Source organism: Ascaphus truei, chromosome 6 (assembly GCF_040206685.1).
Source record: "Ascaphus truei isolate aAscTru1 chromosome 6, aAscTru1.hap1, whole genome shotgun sequence".
Classification (NCBI taxonomy): domain Eukaryota; kingdom Metazoa; phylum Chordata; class Amphibia; order Anura; family Ascaphidae; genus Ascaphus; species Ascaphus truei.
Window position 1 is genome coordinate 135,130,036 of NC_134488.1, and position 16,987 is coordinate 135,147,022.

Below are 16,987 nucleotides of genomic sequence, written 5' to 3' on the forward strand. Positions count from 1 at the left end.
GGTCATCCCCACAGGTGTCTGGGGCCCCTCGGATGGTCCCAGTGGGTCCGCAGGGCCCCCACAGCTGTGATACCCCTGATTCTTCCCAGCAGGTGTCCCCCGTGGGCCCGCATGTGGTACCCGTGGGCGTCCGGGGGTCCTCAGGTGGTCTCCATAGGTCTCCGCAGACCTAAGGTACCAACCTGTATGTCCACAAATAAAACATGGCCTACATTTCAATTAATACCCCCCCCTCCAACAAACACATACAGTACAGTAATGGGCAAAATAACTATTATCCAGATATGGATAATAGATTATTTGGCCATTATTAAACCCCACCTTAACCAGCATAAATACACTAAATAAATACAGTTCTACTTGCCACAGCAATATGAAGGGCGTCCTCATCAGCATACTGCAGGTCCCAGTACTCCGTTGCCAGAAAGCATACATATATAATAAATACATTCTAATAGCCCCTAACCCCTAAATCACCTTAGTGGTTAATAACCACTATAGTAAGTAAGGGTTAACCCACCCTGCCATGCTACCCACCCGGGAGGCCTTACCACCCACTCCGGACCCACTATACCCGCCCTGTACCCATTGAGTAGTATAGTGGTACATGAGACCCATATAATAATATGGACATGATAAGCCTGTATAGCACTCAATGGGCACCCTAATCAAAATACATTAATGCTCAAAACACACAATAATAAAACATTACAAAACTCCAAAAAAACACAATTCACTAAATAAAAATAATTGGCAGTACCTAGAACTTCCTGAACTCTTTGCAAATCACGGTCCCAAATCCAGTCTGTCTTTCTACTAACTGTCTGCTCTTTGCGTTGACCCCGGTTGGTCCGGCTTCTCTCCCAACTGCTGCCCACCCTGACCATGAATCGCCTGCTTACCCTCTGCCTGCTCCTCCCTGAAGTCTCTGCTGACCATTGCAGCAAGGATTCCGGATCCCTGCTCCAGCTACAGTACTGTATCTGCGACAACCCCAGGTGAATCTGGACTAAAGACTCTCCCCATGGATTTGCCCCCGAAACCTTGATGCCCAAGGCTTCTGAAATACTTGATTCAAATATATCAAACATGATCAAAATGTTTCCTACATGGAAACTACAGTGTATGCTTGGTTTATTTAAGTTGTGCCTGACTCTTCATAGTCACAGTCGGCATTGTAGAGCAATGTACTGCTGGCTCCTGACACTCTGGAGGGGTTAATAAACAGACTCACATGCACACAAATGGATAAATAAACTTCGGTTCACAGGGGCGTGCATGCACAAAATCTCATTTTATTTCACGTGTATCTTTCTGTGCCGAGTAATGTCATTCTAAATATATATTCATTTAAACTATATCAATGCAATTAGGGAAATAATCAACCCATGTGGGCCTCTCCGGCAGAGAAAGGTAATCATCCTTCAATTGTTGTGATTTGATGTAATGCACTTCTACTGTAGGACAGATTCCTTCTATGTACTGCAAGTCTGGTCACTGGATGACCGGCTTTGCTGGGTCACATGAGAAGCGGTTTGCTTCTATCACTTTGGCCGCTGGCAAAGCTTTGGGTATTATTTCACAGCCTCGCGCAGTGATACATCCCATTAAAGACAATTTGAGAACAGTGGAATCTGCAGGAAGAACAACAGAAACATGATCAGATCTCTCAGGCATTGTGATTGAATACTCAGCCTCTACATATATACAGCTCTCTATGTAAATGGAAATATTACTGCAACCAAGCTGTCACCATGCAGAAAGCTTAAGCCTATAGGGAACCATGTTTATAGTTTGGAAGCAAAAGGTGGCCCTGTGTGCTCATTTGCATGTCTTTTCCCAGAATCCCTTGCTGCAGTGGAAGTGCTGTGTGCTGGGTGATAATGGTGAAAGGCGGGGTTGCAGACCTGTCTATGAGCATAAAGTTATATTTCCATTTGCTATATGCTTTGCTGTGGAGGGTTTTTGTCACTTTTTTTACCCACCATAGCTCTCTATTTACAAATATTAGTTCGGTTTCAGAATGTTTGTAGCCATAAGGATTTTGGGATAGCTGTGCTTCCATCCACAACCATTCAGCACCATTTCTACCGGACAGTATGTTTCTGTGTACAAAGTAACAGAGTTTCTCTGAGAAATGAGGCGCTGTGACTGTGAGCAAAATATCAGCTGAGATTTTAAGGCATAAACATTACAGTTCAGATACTATGGATGTTACAGGAAATCCCAATTTTAAACAAGCCCCCAATACAGTACTGTGCCTCACTGACAGTGTAACATACCAGAATTATAGGAGGCTTATTTGGCAATTTCTCCCATGAAAATGTCAGGTTTATTCTTTGATACTGTAAGTCTGTAGCAGTATTTTAACCAAATTAGCAGCTTTAAAATGGTGATGAATAATCCCCTATAGACACTGAGGAGATTTACAAAGAAGAAACTCCCCTTCTATTTCCTGTGATCAGTTTTGCAACTGTGAGACTCCGACAAATAACTAAGAACAGTGCCCGAAATAACAATCGTAGTATTGAATTGCAAAATCTTCAGAATCTACAGATTACTCAAATACACCAGAATTTAAAAAGATAAACTTGATAAACATAAGTTCCCAATTTGTGACTAGTACAAAGCGTTGATGAAATTGCCATATTTTACCTCGAATTGATCATTCCAGATAATGATCTACGTAAACAGGTTATTACATTTCATTCGGTTCCCAATTACCTGTTTTGACCAGAGTTGCTGCAAAGTCAAGACATTCTGTCTGTTCTCCGCGGCATTTGATGTAACCCAGAGACTTACACTCATATGTATCCAGAGCAAAGCAGACTGGGCAGAGCAAACCATTCCAGGTTGTGTTGTAGGCTGGGACTGAAATGAAATGATATGTGCATATAAATGAATAGCATTACATAGAGATACAGCAGGCGCTATTGCTTCGCTGCTACATTTCAGCGGGACACAAATTACACCAGCAGGAGCAAACAACATTTAAAAGGATTAGCTGAGTGTGAGACAGGGGAGCCAATGATTGTGCCACCTGTGCTGAAGCAGGGATATCCTGAAAACCTGACCTGTTGGTGGCCGTTGAGGACTGGAATTGCCCACCCCTGCACTAACAGGTACTGTAATAACAGAATACTTTAGACTGAAAAAAAGGTGTGTGATTGTGTGTGTGTGTGTGTGTCTGGACACAATGCTCTCTCACTCACCTGCCTTGAGTGCTAGAAATGTGCACTCACACTCCCAAGACCATCCTACTACACTCAAATTACACAGTACCAACCAAGATTTGATTAAGCGGATGCAATGTTGGATGCAATATTTAGTGCCTCGGGAAAGGGGGAGGCTTAACTGCAGATCAGAGCCTATTAGACTCTTTTACTGCACCATGTATAGGAGGCTCCCTCTCTCCTGCTGGCTCCACCTCCTCCGATACTGGGGATTGGGTGTCGTCTTGGTGTCACAGCCATGGCAGGGATAGCAGAAGAGAGGGCGCCTAATGCAGATGAACCAGTTAAAGAGGTTGTGTATGTCTGGGGGAAAAAAAGGAAGAACTCTCTCTGATTATTCTGACGGGGATTTTTTCCCCATCATTTTTATAAAACCAAAACATTTCCAGCGAAACCCAAAACGCGAAACGCGAAACATGAGTGAATGTGCCCACCCTGATTAATTAAAAAACACCCAACGCATTAGACAGAAACAAGGAGGTAAAGAAAAATAAATGACAATTGAAACTAGAGGCAGCAGCGCATGCGCAGGGAGAGTGAGTGTAGCAGTGGAAGACCATGCCACCTGTAATACTCACCCTTGCTCTTGCACTTGTTACAGTTATCCGAGGAGCAGCACTCTGTCATGATATGCGTCTCTTGTGGCCCACCGACCAGGCTGACGTGCACATTACAGATATCGGGGTCATCATTACACGAGCGCCTGAAGGCATGCAACGTTGCATTCCCTAAACCCAAAACAGTTACACATAATGTAAAGTCAAAGGAGCATGTAGCAGCCGGCACTGCAACTCATTTGGCAATAGCGCCTCCGCCTTCTCTTACCGCGCACCTCACAACTGGAACAGTCTACTGGAGACTCTCACAGCCGGCACCAGTCTAAGTTCTTTCAAAACTAAAGCTGCCTCACATTTTAATCTGGTTTGTAACTGTTACATACGCATATAACATATATTATCTCTAACTGTGCATGCAATGTCTTGTATATAATGTATACCCTGCTCACCTAATGTAACTATGTATTTGTAACCATGTATCTGTCATTATAACTCTGTGCCCAGGGCATACTTGAAAACGAGCGTCAACTCTCAATGTATTACTTCCTGACAAAGCATATAAACAAAATGATGAGCTCACCTGGGCAGAGACTGGGTCTGTAACGTTCCCATGTCCTGCGCTCCATGCACTATACTGTCATTGTGAGGTGCTGTGAGTCCCATCGGGAGAAAGGCGCTATATGAAATAGCTTTTTCTCCAAAAGAAACACTGTAAGTATGTATGTTGGCTTTAATTCACTGAGTTTCTTTGATAGCATAATTTTGCAATTGTGGAAATAGCAATAAATATGCAGAGCAAAGTGATGTACAGTATTATAATGCCAGCAGTATCAGAAGCCCCCCGGCTTACAGTCTGCAGAGCCGAGTTATGTATTATAATACCAGAGGTATCAGAAGACCCCCGGCTTACAGTCTGCAGAGCCGAGTTATGTATTATAATACCAGAGGTATCAGAAGACCCCCGGCTTACAGTCTGCAGAGCCGAGTTATGTATTATAATACCAGAGGTATCAGAAGACCCCCGGCTTACAGTCTGCAGAGCCGAGTTATGTATTATAATGCCAGCAGTATCAGAAGACCCCCGGCTTACAGTCTGCAGAGCCGAGTTATGTATTATAATACCAGAGGTATCAGCTCTGCTCACCTATCCGGACTCTGGTCCCCTATCGAGGCTCTGCTCCCCTATCTGGGATCTTCTCCCCTATCCGGGCCCTGCTCCCCTATCAAAGCTCTGCTCCCCTATCAGAGCTCTGCTCCCCTATCAGGGCTCTGCTCCCCTATCAGGGCTCTGCTCCCCTATCAGAGCTCTGCTCCCCTATCCGGGCTCTGCTCCTATCAGGGCTCAGCTCCCCTATCAGGGCTCTGCTCCCCTATCAGAGCTCCCCTATCAGAGCTCTGCTCTCCTATCCTGGCTCTGCTCCCCTATCTGGGCTCTGCTCCCCTATCAGAGCCATGCTCCCCTATTCTGGCTCTGCTCCTCTATCAGAGCTCCCCTATCAGAGATCTGCTCCCCAATCCTGGCTCTGCTCCCCAATCCTGGCTCTGCTCCCCTATCAGAGCCGTGCTCCCCTATCAGAGCCGTGCTCCCCTATCAGAGCTCTGCTCCCCTATCCGGGCCCTGCTCCCCTATCAGAGCCCTGCTCCCCTATCAGAGCTCTGCTCCCCTATCTGGGCCCTGCTCTCCTATCAGAGCCCTGCTCCCCTATCTGGGCCCTGCTCTCCTATCAGAGCCCTGCTCCCCTATCCGGGCCCTGCTCCCCTATCAGAGCTCTGCTCCCCTATCTGGGCCCTGCTCCCCTATCAGAGCTCTGCTCCCCTATCTGGGCCCTGCTCTCCTATCAGAGCCCTGCTCCCCTATCCGGGCCCTGCTCCCCTATCCGGGCCCTGCTCCCCTATCAGAGCTCTGCTCCCCTATCTGGGCCCTGCTCTCCTATCAGAGCCCTGCTCCCCTATCTGGGCCCTGCTCCCCTATCTGGGCCCTGCTCCCCTATCAGAGCTCTGCTCCCCTATCCGGGCCCTGCTCCCCTATCAGAGCTCTGCTCCCCTATCTGGGCCCTGCTCTCCTATCAGAGCCGTGCTCTCCTATCAGAGCCGTGCTCCCCTATCCGGGCCCTGCTCCCCTATCCGGGCCCTGCTCCCCTATCAGAGCCCTGCTCCCCTATCAGAGCCGTGCTCCCCTATCAGAGCCCTGCTCCCCTATCCGGGCCCTGCTCCCCTATCAGAGCCCTGCTCCCCTATCCGGGCCCTGCTTCCCTATCAGAGCTCTGCTCCCCTATCCGGGCCCTGCTCCCCTATCCGGGCCCTGCTCCCCTATCTGGGCCCTGCTCCCCTATCAGAGCCCTGCTCCCCTATCCGGGCCCTGCTCCCCTATCCGGGCCCTGCTCCCCTATCCGGGCCCTGCTCCCCTATCCGGGCCCTGCTCCCCTATCAGAGCCGTGCTCCCCTATCCGGGCCCTGCTCCCCTATCAGAGCCCTGCTCCCCTATCCGGGCCCTGCTCCCCTATCCGGGCCCTGCTCCCCTATCCGGGCCCTGCTCCCCTATCCGGGCCCTGCTCCCCTATCCGGGCCCTGCTCCCCTATCAGAGCCGTGCTCCCCTATCCGGGCCCTGCTCCCCTATCAGAGCCGTGCTCCCCTATCCGGGCCCTGCTCCCCTATCAGAGCCCTGCTTCCCTATCAGAGCTCTGCTCCCTGTATGTCAGTTTCTTTATTTCTCCGGAGTGAATACCCGGTGCACAGATTATAATGAGATGTAACACTCTGGGCATCTCCTGGCATCACTTCTCCTTTTAATCTTACTCCACCGATATGCAAAGTGTGAGGTGACGCTGCCTTTATCGCTTACAAATCTGCTTCATACTGTGCGGTGTGCAAGAAACTGGAAGAACAAGCTTGGCATACTGTATGTGTGACGGTTGGGGTTAACCAGGCTCTCAAATACAGGTTAAGCACGTTGTTGATATGACACAAATTTAAAGCAAAATATATCACAGTGTGTGAACTTGAAACAAGTTATTTTGGACTTTAAAAGAAAACTTTATTTGGGAATTTATTTTGGAATTTACAGAACTATGTGTAATATAATCAATGCCCTCTATATATAATACAATAATTACAATATTAGACACAGTAAAAGTAAACAACAGGAAGAAACGGTCACAATGATTATAGATCTATGGGTCCTGTTTGCCCCCCGCTGCAAAACAGGTGCAACAGCAGCTAAGAAAATAGATCTTTTGATAAATCTGGTGCAATTCTTTGGTTTTTCACTAGTTTTGCAGCTGGGAGGATTTGGTAAATTACCCTTCTGTATAAAGGCAAAAGTGGTGCCATTCTGGAGCAACGAGATTGCTCCGAAATTATTTAAATAAAATCTCATTTTTTGACACATACTGTATAGTGCAGTTTTTTTGGGAAGATGAGCCCCATTTTTGCCTTCATACATAGACAGTTACAATGTGCATACACTTTGCCACATAATCATTAAGCAGTCTTGTGCTGGAGTCACTGGGGTATGAAAGGGCTGCACGGTTTCTCCCAGTGCCGCAGCGGATAATGAGTTACAGCAGAAGACGGCTTACAAAGTGCAGCCCTGAGAATGGGCAGCCAGCTGGGGTGCTGATGAGCTGGCAGTCACTCTCTCTCTCTCTCGGCACAAAGTGCAGCCCTGAGAATGGGCAGCCAGCTGGGGTGGTGATGAGCTGGCAGTAACTCTCTCTCTCTCTCTGCACAAAGTGAATGAAACGAGCTTACCCAGCCTGGTCACTTCCAGGGTTTGGATACAGGATGACCCTGGGGGACATTTCCGGGTGATTCCCTTGCAGTTGTCCTGTGCGGGGTCCGTGCACTCCTGACATTGTAAAGAGGTCCCTGCAGAAAGAAGAGCGGATTAGAGGCCTGTGGAGACAGGGTGGCCAATCCCACTCCTCAAAGGCCACCATAAGGTAAGGTTTTGAGGGTACCCCTGCTTCAGCACAGGTGGCTCAATCAGTGGCTCAGTCTTTGATAGTGTTACTGATTCATTCCATTATTGGGTAGATCTGAGCTCTGAGCCACTGATTGACTGATCCACTGATTGCAACACTGATTGAGCCACCTGTGCTGAAGCAGAGATATCCTGAAAACCTTACCTAATGGTGGCCTTTGAGGACTGGGGTTGGCCACCCCGCTGTAGATGTTGGTGTCACAGTGAGAGCACAACCGTATAACAGCTTTGCATTGCACTGCAAGAGTGTAGTGACTGAGTAAGACATATATATGCATGTCACAGCAAGACACACGCACTACAGATCACGGGAGAGATGTGACCGCAGCACTAAGAAGCAGAGGGAATGAAGTTACAATGACTGCAGACGCACATGAGCCGGCTGTGCCTGTTGCAACACAGCAGTGCAGATCATGGTCAGGAATCAAAGAGGGACAATAGGAAAGCCTGTAATTATTAGCTGACCTGTGGTATAGAAGGCACAGAGGATGCAGAGAAGAGGGAGAAGGTTTGTCATGATGATCTCAGGCAGGTAGACGTTCTCCTATTTACAGGTGTATATATATATATATATCCTGGAGTTGTTGCTTATATTTGAGGGAGGGTTTTTGAAAGTTTCTCAATCAAAGCATCCACGGGAAGCCTAATATTGCACCACTGTGCCCCCGGGTCTGGCACAGATTGTAGAAGCCGTGCCAAATATTCACCTGCTTTTAGCAAAGTTCCAGGTACGTCGTGTGTCTTGTATTTAAACGACACTAGATGGCGCTCTAATACTCTAAAAATGTGCAAATAAATTCTTTACAGTGTATTAATATGGTGCAAAGTGACAAATAAAATGAAATAAATCACGTGCAATAAGAAAGGTAAAATCACTCAAACCCTTAGAAGGACTGTTTCAGGGTCCAAATGAAAAATGGGTATAGAAGAACCAGGGGAGCAATGATGAACCTTAAAAAGAATAAAGACTACATAGTGCAATATTGTCTAAACAAAACACAATGTGTAGAAAGCTCCCAAGTGAACACTCACAATATACTGGAAATGAATATGCAGTTATCCAACTAAGGTGGATGGTCACAGGCTGGAGCAGGTACGAGGTATCACAATCTCAAAAGAGAGAGACACAAAGCCAAGGTGCAAATGGTAACAAACGATTTATCCAAAAAAGTAAAAATTGGAGGCTTTAAAGATCCAAAAGGAAATACAGCATGGAGTGAAGATGGTGACTGAGTAGCGATTTCAAAGTCACAGCACACCGCCGCCACCGCAAGCCTCCGTTCTGCGTCTTTGCCGGGGGCCGATACGTCACTTCCGGTGTTTCGGCCGGTTGAAGATGACATCACGGGATTCCCAGCAGTCTCTCTCCCTCTCAATCGAAGGCTGAGGGTCACGCTCTACGCGTTTCGCCGTTCTAAGTGACTGCTGGGAATCCCGTGACGTCACTATGCAACCGGCCGAAACACCGTAAGTGACATATCGGCCCCCGGCAAAGACGCAGAACGGAGGCTTGCGGTGGCGGCGGTGTGCTGTGACTCTGAGATCGCTACTCAGTCACCATCTTCACCTCACTCTCCATGCTGTATTTCCTTCTGGATCTTGTACCTGCTCCAGCCTGTGACTATCCACCTTAGTTGGATAACTGCATATTTATTTCCAGTATATTGTGAGTGTTCACTTATCAATGAAAGAACGATCAAAAAACAAATAGGGTTTCTTCTTTGATAAACCTGGTGCAGTATGTTTGCGGACGGTTTAACCTGTTCTGGCATTGACTTCAAGCATGATGCATTTAAGCAAATCTAATTGTTTTCATTAATAATTCATTTGCATCAATAGGAGTTTCCAAGAGATAGTGCCCTGGTCAGCAATATCACTTTAATGAGTACCACAATGATCAAAGTCTTGGGGATTTAGGGTTGGGGATTTAGGGAGTGTTGAAAGGAGGAGTTGGGAAGGAGTGACACACAGATTATAATGAGATGTATTAAATATGACATTTTCATGTATGTTGTATTCTATTTGAGTCCAAGAAACTATTTTACAGAAAACGTTGGGAATTTTAGGAAACTTTTACATTTCCCACAAACGCAAGCAGAAAATGGGGCAACGCATCAAAAATAACGTTCATTTGCCCTTTCTTTACCATTATACAGTTGTGTGAAAAAGAAAGTACACCCTATTTGAATTCTATGGTTTTACATATGAGGACATAATAACAATTATCTGTTCCTTAGCAGGTCTTAAAATTAGGTCAATACAACCTTAGATGAACAACAACACAACATATTACACCATGTCATGATTTATCTAACAAAAATAAAGCCAAAATGGCTTAATCTCTGATGAAGTGGCTTGTATTTGCTACGAAACGCGTCAGATTGCTACAGTTTTTTACTGTTCTTGCTGCCGGTTGTTGCCTCACATTGATAGTTACTTTTTTCCTTCTGTTTTTGGTGACGTCACTACGAGCGACACACGCCGCAGACGTGTACACAGAAAGAAGCCTGGCATTCGGCGACTTCACCTCAAAAAACACAAAAATAGGAGCGCATAGAAAGAAAGCCAGAAAACCGAAATTAGTACACAAATCTTTATCAAAGTAAAACAAAGAATGAAGGAGAGGGTGGAACCGCTGACCATGGTGCTGGCTAAACCAATAGATGAATTAGGAACGGCAGAAAGTAAGATGATCACTCATGTAATGACAGCTGCCCGCTGTGTTATTGCGGCTGCCTGGAAAAAGGTGAATGCGCCTTCTAGGCAGACTGTCTTACGGAGACTAAGGGAAATAAAGATGATGGAGCTCCTCACAGCACAGTTGAACCAGAAAACTGACAAATTTCACAAAATTTGGGAAATATGGCCAGGAAACTTAGAGACCCCATAGAAATAAATACAGAAAGACCAGACAAATGGGCTCGTCCTACCCCCCCCCCCCCTTCCACCCCTCCCACCCTTCTTTTTCTTCTTTTCTACGTTCTTCTCTTTCCTTTGTGAAGCCCATGAGAGACGCTTACGGAAGCGGCTTCCCTAACACAACCGGAAATAGGAAGACAGACCACACTTATTCAAAAACAGTGTTATAGCAACTATTTTATTTCAGTAATGATGACGAACTGTTAATGCCCTTTGTTGTATGGACAAGTGACACTGTTAAAACATCACATGTATTCCAAGAATATATATTTGTTATGTCTCTCTAAAACAATAAAAAAAATTGAAACAAAAAGGTAAAAAAAAAAAAAAAGAATGAAGGAGAGGGAGCGGCTCAGTGAGTAACGACACAGACTGGCACTGAGAGTTTGAAACAGCAGAGCCTGGTTCAATTCCCAGTGTCGGCTCCTTGTGACCTTGGGCAAGTCACTTTATCTCCCTGTGCCTCAGGCACCAAAAACATAGATTGTAAGCTCCATGGGGCAGGGACCTGTGCCTGCAAAATGTCTCTGTAAAGTGCTGCATACAACTAGGAGCACTATACAAGAACATGTTATTATTATTATTATTATTATTATTATTATTATTATTATATAAAATACCACATAAAATGTATCACAATAAGGGTCAAATGACACCACATAGATAACATGTGTATCTAAATACACCCAAGACACCCGCCCAGGATAAGGTACTAACACCTATGGCTAATGAGAAGGTCCTAATAGAGATAGTAAAAAAGAGAGCACAAGGCTGCCACGTTGGTATGAAACAGACATTATCGCTCTATGGAACCTCCTAATGGCTGCCTCGCGGTGTCTCAGGGTTGCAGCGTGTAGGTCCGTCGTCATGGACGTAACGTCGCTGCGTATGACGTCACCACCTACGCGTTTAGTGTCAAATGACACTTCTTCCGGGCGACTTCACCTCCACTGTTGAACCTGCTGCCCGGTAGTCACTCCAGCGTTGGTAACATATGTATTGTCATATGATATGCTCTGTTATCTCTTTTTTGCTGTACGCTTAATACTTACCACCTTTTTAATATATATTTTACTAAAAAGATAATACACTATGAGCGCTGTGCGCTCTTTTTTGTATCATTTCTCCTCTAGTGTTTGTGGGGTGCTGAGCCACCCTACTTGTTACAGCTGCAGACTCTCTCTTCTCATTATTACCTTCAAAGGTCTTGTACACATAAATTTATTTTCTTGTACACATCATTTACTTTATTGTTCACTCACAATTTTGGTGTATGTGGGGTTTTGTCACATTCTGTCGTATGTCACAATTGTGTGGTGATAGGACATTTCACAATTACTAGTAGCGCACTTATTTTCACCATTTTTTTTACATCCAGTTTATGGCACTTGCCATCTATTCCCCAGTCCTACGGCTGCAAAACTGGTGCAAAACCGGTGCTGAGAACTCCACAATATTTACCAAAAAAAAGGAATCCGGATGAAAGAACTGGGGTTTTTTTCTTTGATAAAGTGGGTGCTGGTTTCTTTCAAATTTTTTATCCCAATGAAAAACCCAAAAACCTGAACCTCAATTAACTACCGATGTGACAAGCATGCACGCAATTCTGCCTGTCTACCGAGAACAAACATGAATAGAACAAAATAAATGGACAAACAGCACCACCTACAGGACAAATACAGAAATGCAGGTGTGTTCTGCTCCAGGCTCAATGTGGCTTAGTCAGCAGCGGTGTGCAAAGTGGGGGGTGCGCCCCCCTGAGATTTTCTGGGAGGGGGGTGCAGCTGTTACAGAGGCCATGCTCTTCCCCGTAGGCAATTAAAATAAAGGCATCTGTAACTTTTCACTTACCTGGAGTTCCAGCTATGTGTCTCCATGGCAACCGGCGTCAAATGATGCTGCGTAATGTCACATGACCCCGCTGCATCATTTGATGCAGCAGCCGTGCAGGGAGGGGGGGGAGCGAGCCGGAGGGGAGAGCGGACAGGGGGCGATTGTTGGTGTTTGCGCACCCCTGGCTTAGTGAGTAGAAAAAGGCAGCTAAACTCAACTCGTTCTCCAGATAACAGAGTCCTTCTTGGGTTTCTGAAAACGTTATTAGGGAGTGCAAACAGAAATAAAAGGGAACTTTGGGAATGCAAGAATTAGGGGAAGGTGAAAAAACAAAACAATCACAGGGAAGACCAAAATCAATGGCTGCTTGCTAGAAAAGGGCAGGATATAGGGCACGGCCGTATCAAGTGCTAGGGTTCCAGGATTATACCATAACTGAGAGGTAGCTGAAGGGATTGCTAAGGCTACAGGCTGAGAAGGCAGCTATAGGACTTACACAGTAACACAAACTAGGGTAAAGGTTACGGAAGCCAAAAGGCAAAGAAAAACATTTACTGGGGAAAGAACAGGGTGAGACAAAGGAAGGGAATCATGAATCCCCTAATGAAAACACGAGGGGGTGTCCCCCACTCCAAATAAATTAAACATTCAATCTAGAAAGTATGTTACCCGTGTAACTGAATAGAGATTACAAACAAATGAACACGAAAGCAGTGAAAATCTCTCAAAAACACAAAATGTTCCTATAATTGACCTAATCTCACTGCAGTAGTCCATCCGCCAGTTTCTGCTCTGTGACATCTTAGGCTAAGGCCCCGCTCCCAGAGTCAGCGCACCTGCGCTGCTGACAGGCGGTGCGCTGAGATACACAGACCGCGATCTGCGGTCTGTAGGGAGCGGGAGCCGGAGCGGGAGGTGGGAGGTTTGATCGGGAGGTGGGCGGGAGGTGGGCGGTTTGATCGGGAGGTGGGCGGTTTGATCGGGAGGTGGGCGGGAGGTGGGCGGTTTGACAGGGAGGGGAGGCGCGGTTTGACAGGGAGGGGGGCGTGGCTTGAGCGGAGGGACCCGCTACTCTCCCCCCCCTCCCTCCACGGACTCGGGCTGGAGCTGGAAGGTAAGTTTAAACACACACACGCAGGCACTCATTCATACACGCGCACACACACACACACACAGGCAGGCACTCACGCACTCATACACACACACGCGCGCACACACAGGCAGGCACTCACGCACTCATACACACACACACACACAGACAGAGGCAGGCACTCGGGCACACACACACACACACAGGCACTCACGCACTCAGACACATACACACACAGACAGGCACGCACTCAGACACACACACAGAGAAAGGCACTCACCTGCTTTCACTCCACACTCCTCCCCGCTCCCCGAAGCCTCTCCTCCTCCCGAAGCCTCCCCTCCCCATTGGCTCACAGCCACACACGTCACGCGTCAACGCTAGAAAACACCATTCTGTGGTGTCTCCAGCGGCTGACGCGCTACAGCGTGTAGTGCTCTGTGCAGCCAGGGGGGACCGGGACCGGCTCGCGAGGATTCCCCTGCTGGTGGGGAACTCGCGACCCGCCGCCCGCGCCAACGAGCGCAGCGGGACCGAGGCCTAAGGCCTCGTTCAGGGTGCCTGCTTCGCGACGTGCGCGCGCAAGTAAGAAACAAAGTGTTTAAAGTAAATATCAGTTGTCAGGGTAGAAGCTATCCTGTCGCCGAAGTACGGAATTGACGCTTGCTACAGTTTGCTTAAACAACTCAAGTTGTTTTTACAAGCTGCAGCAGCGTCACTGGTACTTCGGCAGGCAATGAAATCATTCGGGAAAGTGTAGTGAGAAGAGCAACACCCATCCCTAACCTCGGGTCTGTAGCCCGACCTCCTGAACGCTAGCAATGGTCTGCTGGGGATAATGAGCACACATCGCCCAGCAGACTGACACGCGCACACATGGCCGCGCGCCCTCCACCTTCTGTCTCTGCCACCCTTAACAAGGCCTAAGGGAGTCCTCAGACCACACGTAGAAGTTTGTGCAGAGTGTCTGACATCATCGGTCACTCAGAACCCCTCCCCTCATCTCTGGAGCTCTGATTGAATCGGTACTACTGGACAGTCCTTTGATTAGCACGTCTTCGTTGCTGTGGGATCCTCACCTAGAGATACAGCTTCCCTGATTGCGCAGAGGCGCCAAATCTCCTCCAATCCTCTCCCGACGCCTGCACGCATCAGACCAGCCCTTTCATGAGCACGTCCTTAGTTGCAAGTGAACCAAACTGAGCACAAGAGATTTCAAGATTGCGTAAAGCTGTCAGACCAGAGCGGGAGACTTTAAAAAAGATTTTTAAAAAAAAACACAAATAGAAATATGTTAAAAAAAAATATCAATATACAAAAAACACCAATACATGTTTAGAGGGGGATCTATTAGAGAATGTAATGTCAGACATGTGCCATTATTACAAAACATGTGTCGTTATTCATGTACAGATCTGGCACTATTCCCTATCGCCGTAAGCACCAAGAAGGGGATGGAGTGCAGATTAAGGGGGCTACGCACTAAGCTCTGTGCTTTTGCATCTGGCTTAAACAAAAAAGCACAATCACGGGCCAGAAGAAATGAATTTCCCTGAAGGGATTAATGCAACGGGGGTCCCTGCTTCGGAATGAGACTCCCTCTGCCTTATAATAGCCATCACCCTCCAAGAACAATAAGGTGGCCCCCACATAGTCAATTCCTCAGAACACAGAATTATTAGAACACTTGATTTGGTTCCAAAAGTTTTGGATCTTATCCAAAAACATTTTTCTGAGCAGGGCTTCCCTATCCCCTTATTGCAGGGGTGAGCAAACTTTTTATGCCGAGCCCCCCTTTCCATCCATGAAATTTCTCGGGCCCCCCCTGCCTGATGTAATCAAAATCACATGACGTCAGCGCACGTGAGCTGGTTCAGCCAATGAGGATGAACCAGCTTTGTAACGCCCCCGCCACGCGTCTACAAAAAAAGTATTTATAACACAAATTACATCATAATAAATATTATGATATTTGTCTCATAGCGTCCCCATTTCTGTTGTATTATTAATCTCTCTCTTCCCGCCACATTAGAACCTTTCAGGACCTCTCTCCCCTCTTCCAGTCTCTCCTCTCCCTGTATTTCTCACTCCCCCTCCAGTCCCTCTCTATCCGTCCCCTCAGTGTCTCCCCCTCCCTCCCCCCACTCTTTCCCTCCCCCTGTGTGTCTCTCTCTCTTTGTTCCTCCCCCCATTGTCTCACTTTCCTTCCAGCCATTGTCTCTCCCTCCCCCCAGTGTCTCTCTCGCACTCTCCCTCCAGCCATTGTCACTCCCTCCCCCCAGTGTCTCTCTCACACTCTCCCTCCAGCCATTGTGTGTCTCTCTCCCTGCTGCCAGTGTCTCCCTCCCTCCTGCCAGTGTCTCTCTCCTTCCCTCCAGTGTCTCTCTCATCCCCATGTCTCTCTTTCACCCCCCTCCCCATGTAGCTCTTTCACCCCCTCCTCATGTAGCTCTTTCACCCCCCTCCCCATGTCACACTCACTCTCACCCCCCTCCCCATCTCACACTCTCACCCCCCTCCCCATCTCACACTCTCACCCCCCTCCCCATCTCACACTCTCACCCCCCCTCATGTCACACACACCCCTCCTCCATGTCCCAGTCTCACCCCCCCCCCCATGTCCCAGTCTCACGCTCACCCCCCCATGTCCCAGTCTCACACTCCCTCCCCATGTCCCAGTCTCACACTCCCTCCCCATGTCTCAGTCTCACACTCCCTCCCCCATGTCCCAGTCTCACACTCCCTCCCCCATGTCCCAGTCTCACACTCACCCCCCCCATGTCCCAGTCTCACCCCCCCATGTCCCAGTCTCACGCTCACCCCCCCATGTCCCAGTCTCACACTCCCTCCCCATGTCCCAGTCTCACACTCCCTCCCCATGTCTCAGTCTCACACTCCCTCCCCCATGTCCCAGTCTCACACTCCCTCCCCCATGTCCCAGTCTCACACTCACCCCCCCCATGTCCCAGTCTCACCCCCCCATGTCCCAGTCTCACCCCCCATGTCCCAGTCTCACACTCCCATGTCCCAGTCTCACCTCCCCATGTCCCACTCTCACACTCCCTCCCACATGTCCCAGTCTCACACTCACCCCCCCATGTCCCAGTCTCACCCCCCATGTCCCAGTCTCACCCCCCCCCCATGTCCCAGTCTCACCCCCCCATGTCCGAGTCTCACACTCCCATGTCCCAGTCTCACTCCCCCCCCATGTCCAAGTCTCACCCCCCCATGTCCCAGTCTCACACTCCCATGTCCCAGTCTCACCCCCCATGTCCCAGTCTCACACTCCCATGTCCCAGTCTCACCCCCCATGTCCCAGTCTCACCCCCCCATGTCCCAGTCTCACCCCCCCATATCCCAGTCTCAACCCCC

General features: G+C 48.0%; 1 protein-coding gene across 1 annotated transcript; it reads right to left on the reverse strand.

Moving 5' to 3' along the window:
- Positions 1-1,275: 1,275 nt before the first annotated feature.
- Positions 1,276-8,396, reverse strand: LOC142497949 (phospholipase A2 inhibitor and Ly6/PLAUR domain-containing protein-like). The gene is made up of 5 exons (XM_075606421.1): positions 8,239-8,396; positions 7,542-7,658; positions 3,812-3,961; positions 2,725-2,871; positions 1,276-1,634 (listed from the first exon to the last, which is right to left on the reverse strand). Exons 1-5 carry the CDS (start codon positions 8,288-8,290, stop codon positions 1,495-1,497), a joined length of 606 nt encoding a protein of 201 aa, XP_075462536.1. The 5' UTR covers positions 8,291-8,396; the 3' UTR covers positions 1,276-1,494.
- Between the last annotated feature and the right edge of the window lie 8,591 nt (positions 8,397-16,987).

Bases quoted from the DNA above. Each gene is read 5' to 3' on its own strand.
- LOC142497949 (XM_075606421.1), bottom strand. From the start codon at position 8,290: ATGACAAACCTTCTCCCTCTTCTCTGCATCCTCTGTGCCTTCTATACC. The intron at 7,659-8,238 runs GTCAGCTAATAA...TTCTTTCTGCAG, and splicing joins CTGTGCCTTCTATACCACAG to GGACCTCTTTACAATGTCAG. The intron at 2,872-3,811 runs GTGAGTATTACA...ATTTCATTTCAG, and splicing joins TAACAAGTGCAAGAGCAAGG to TCCCAGCCTACAACACAACC.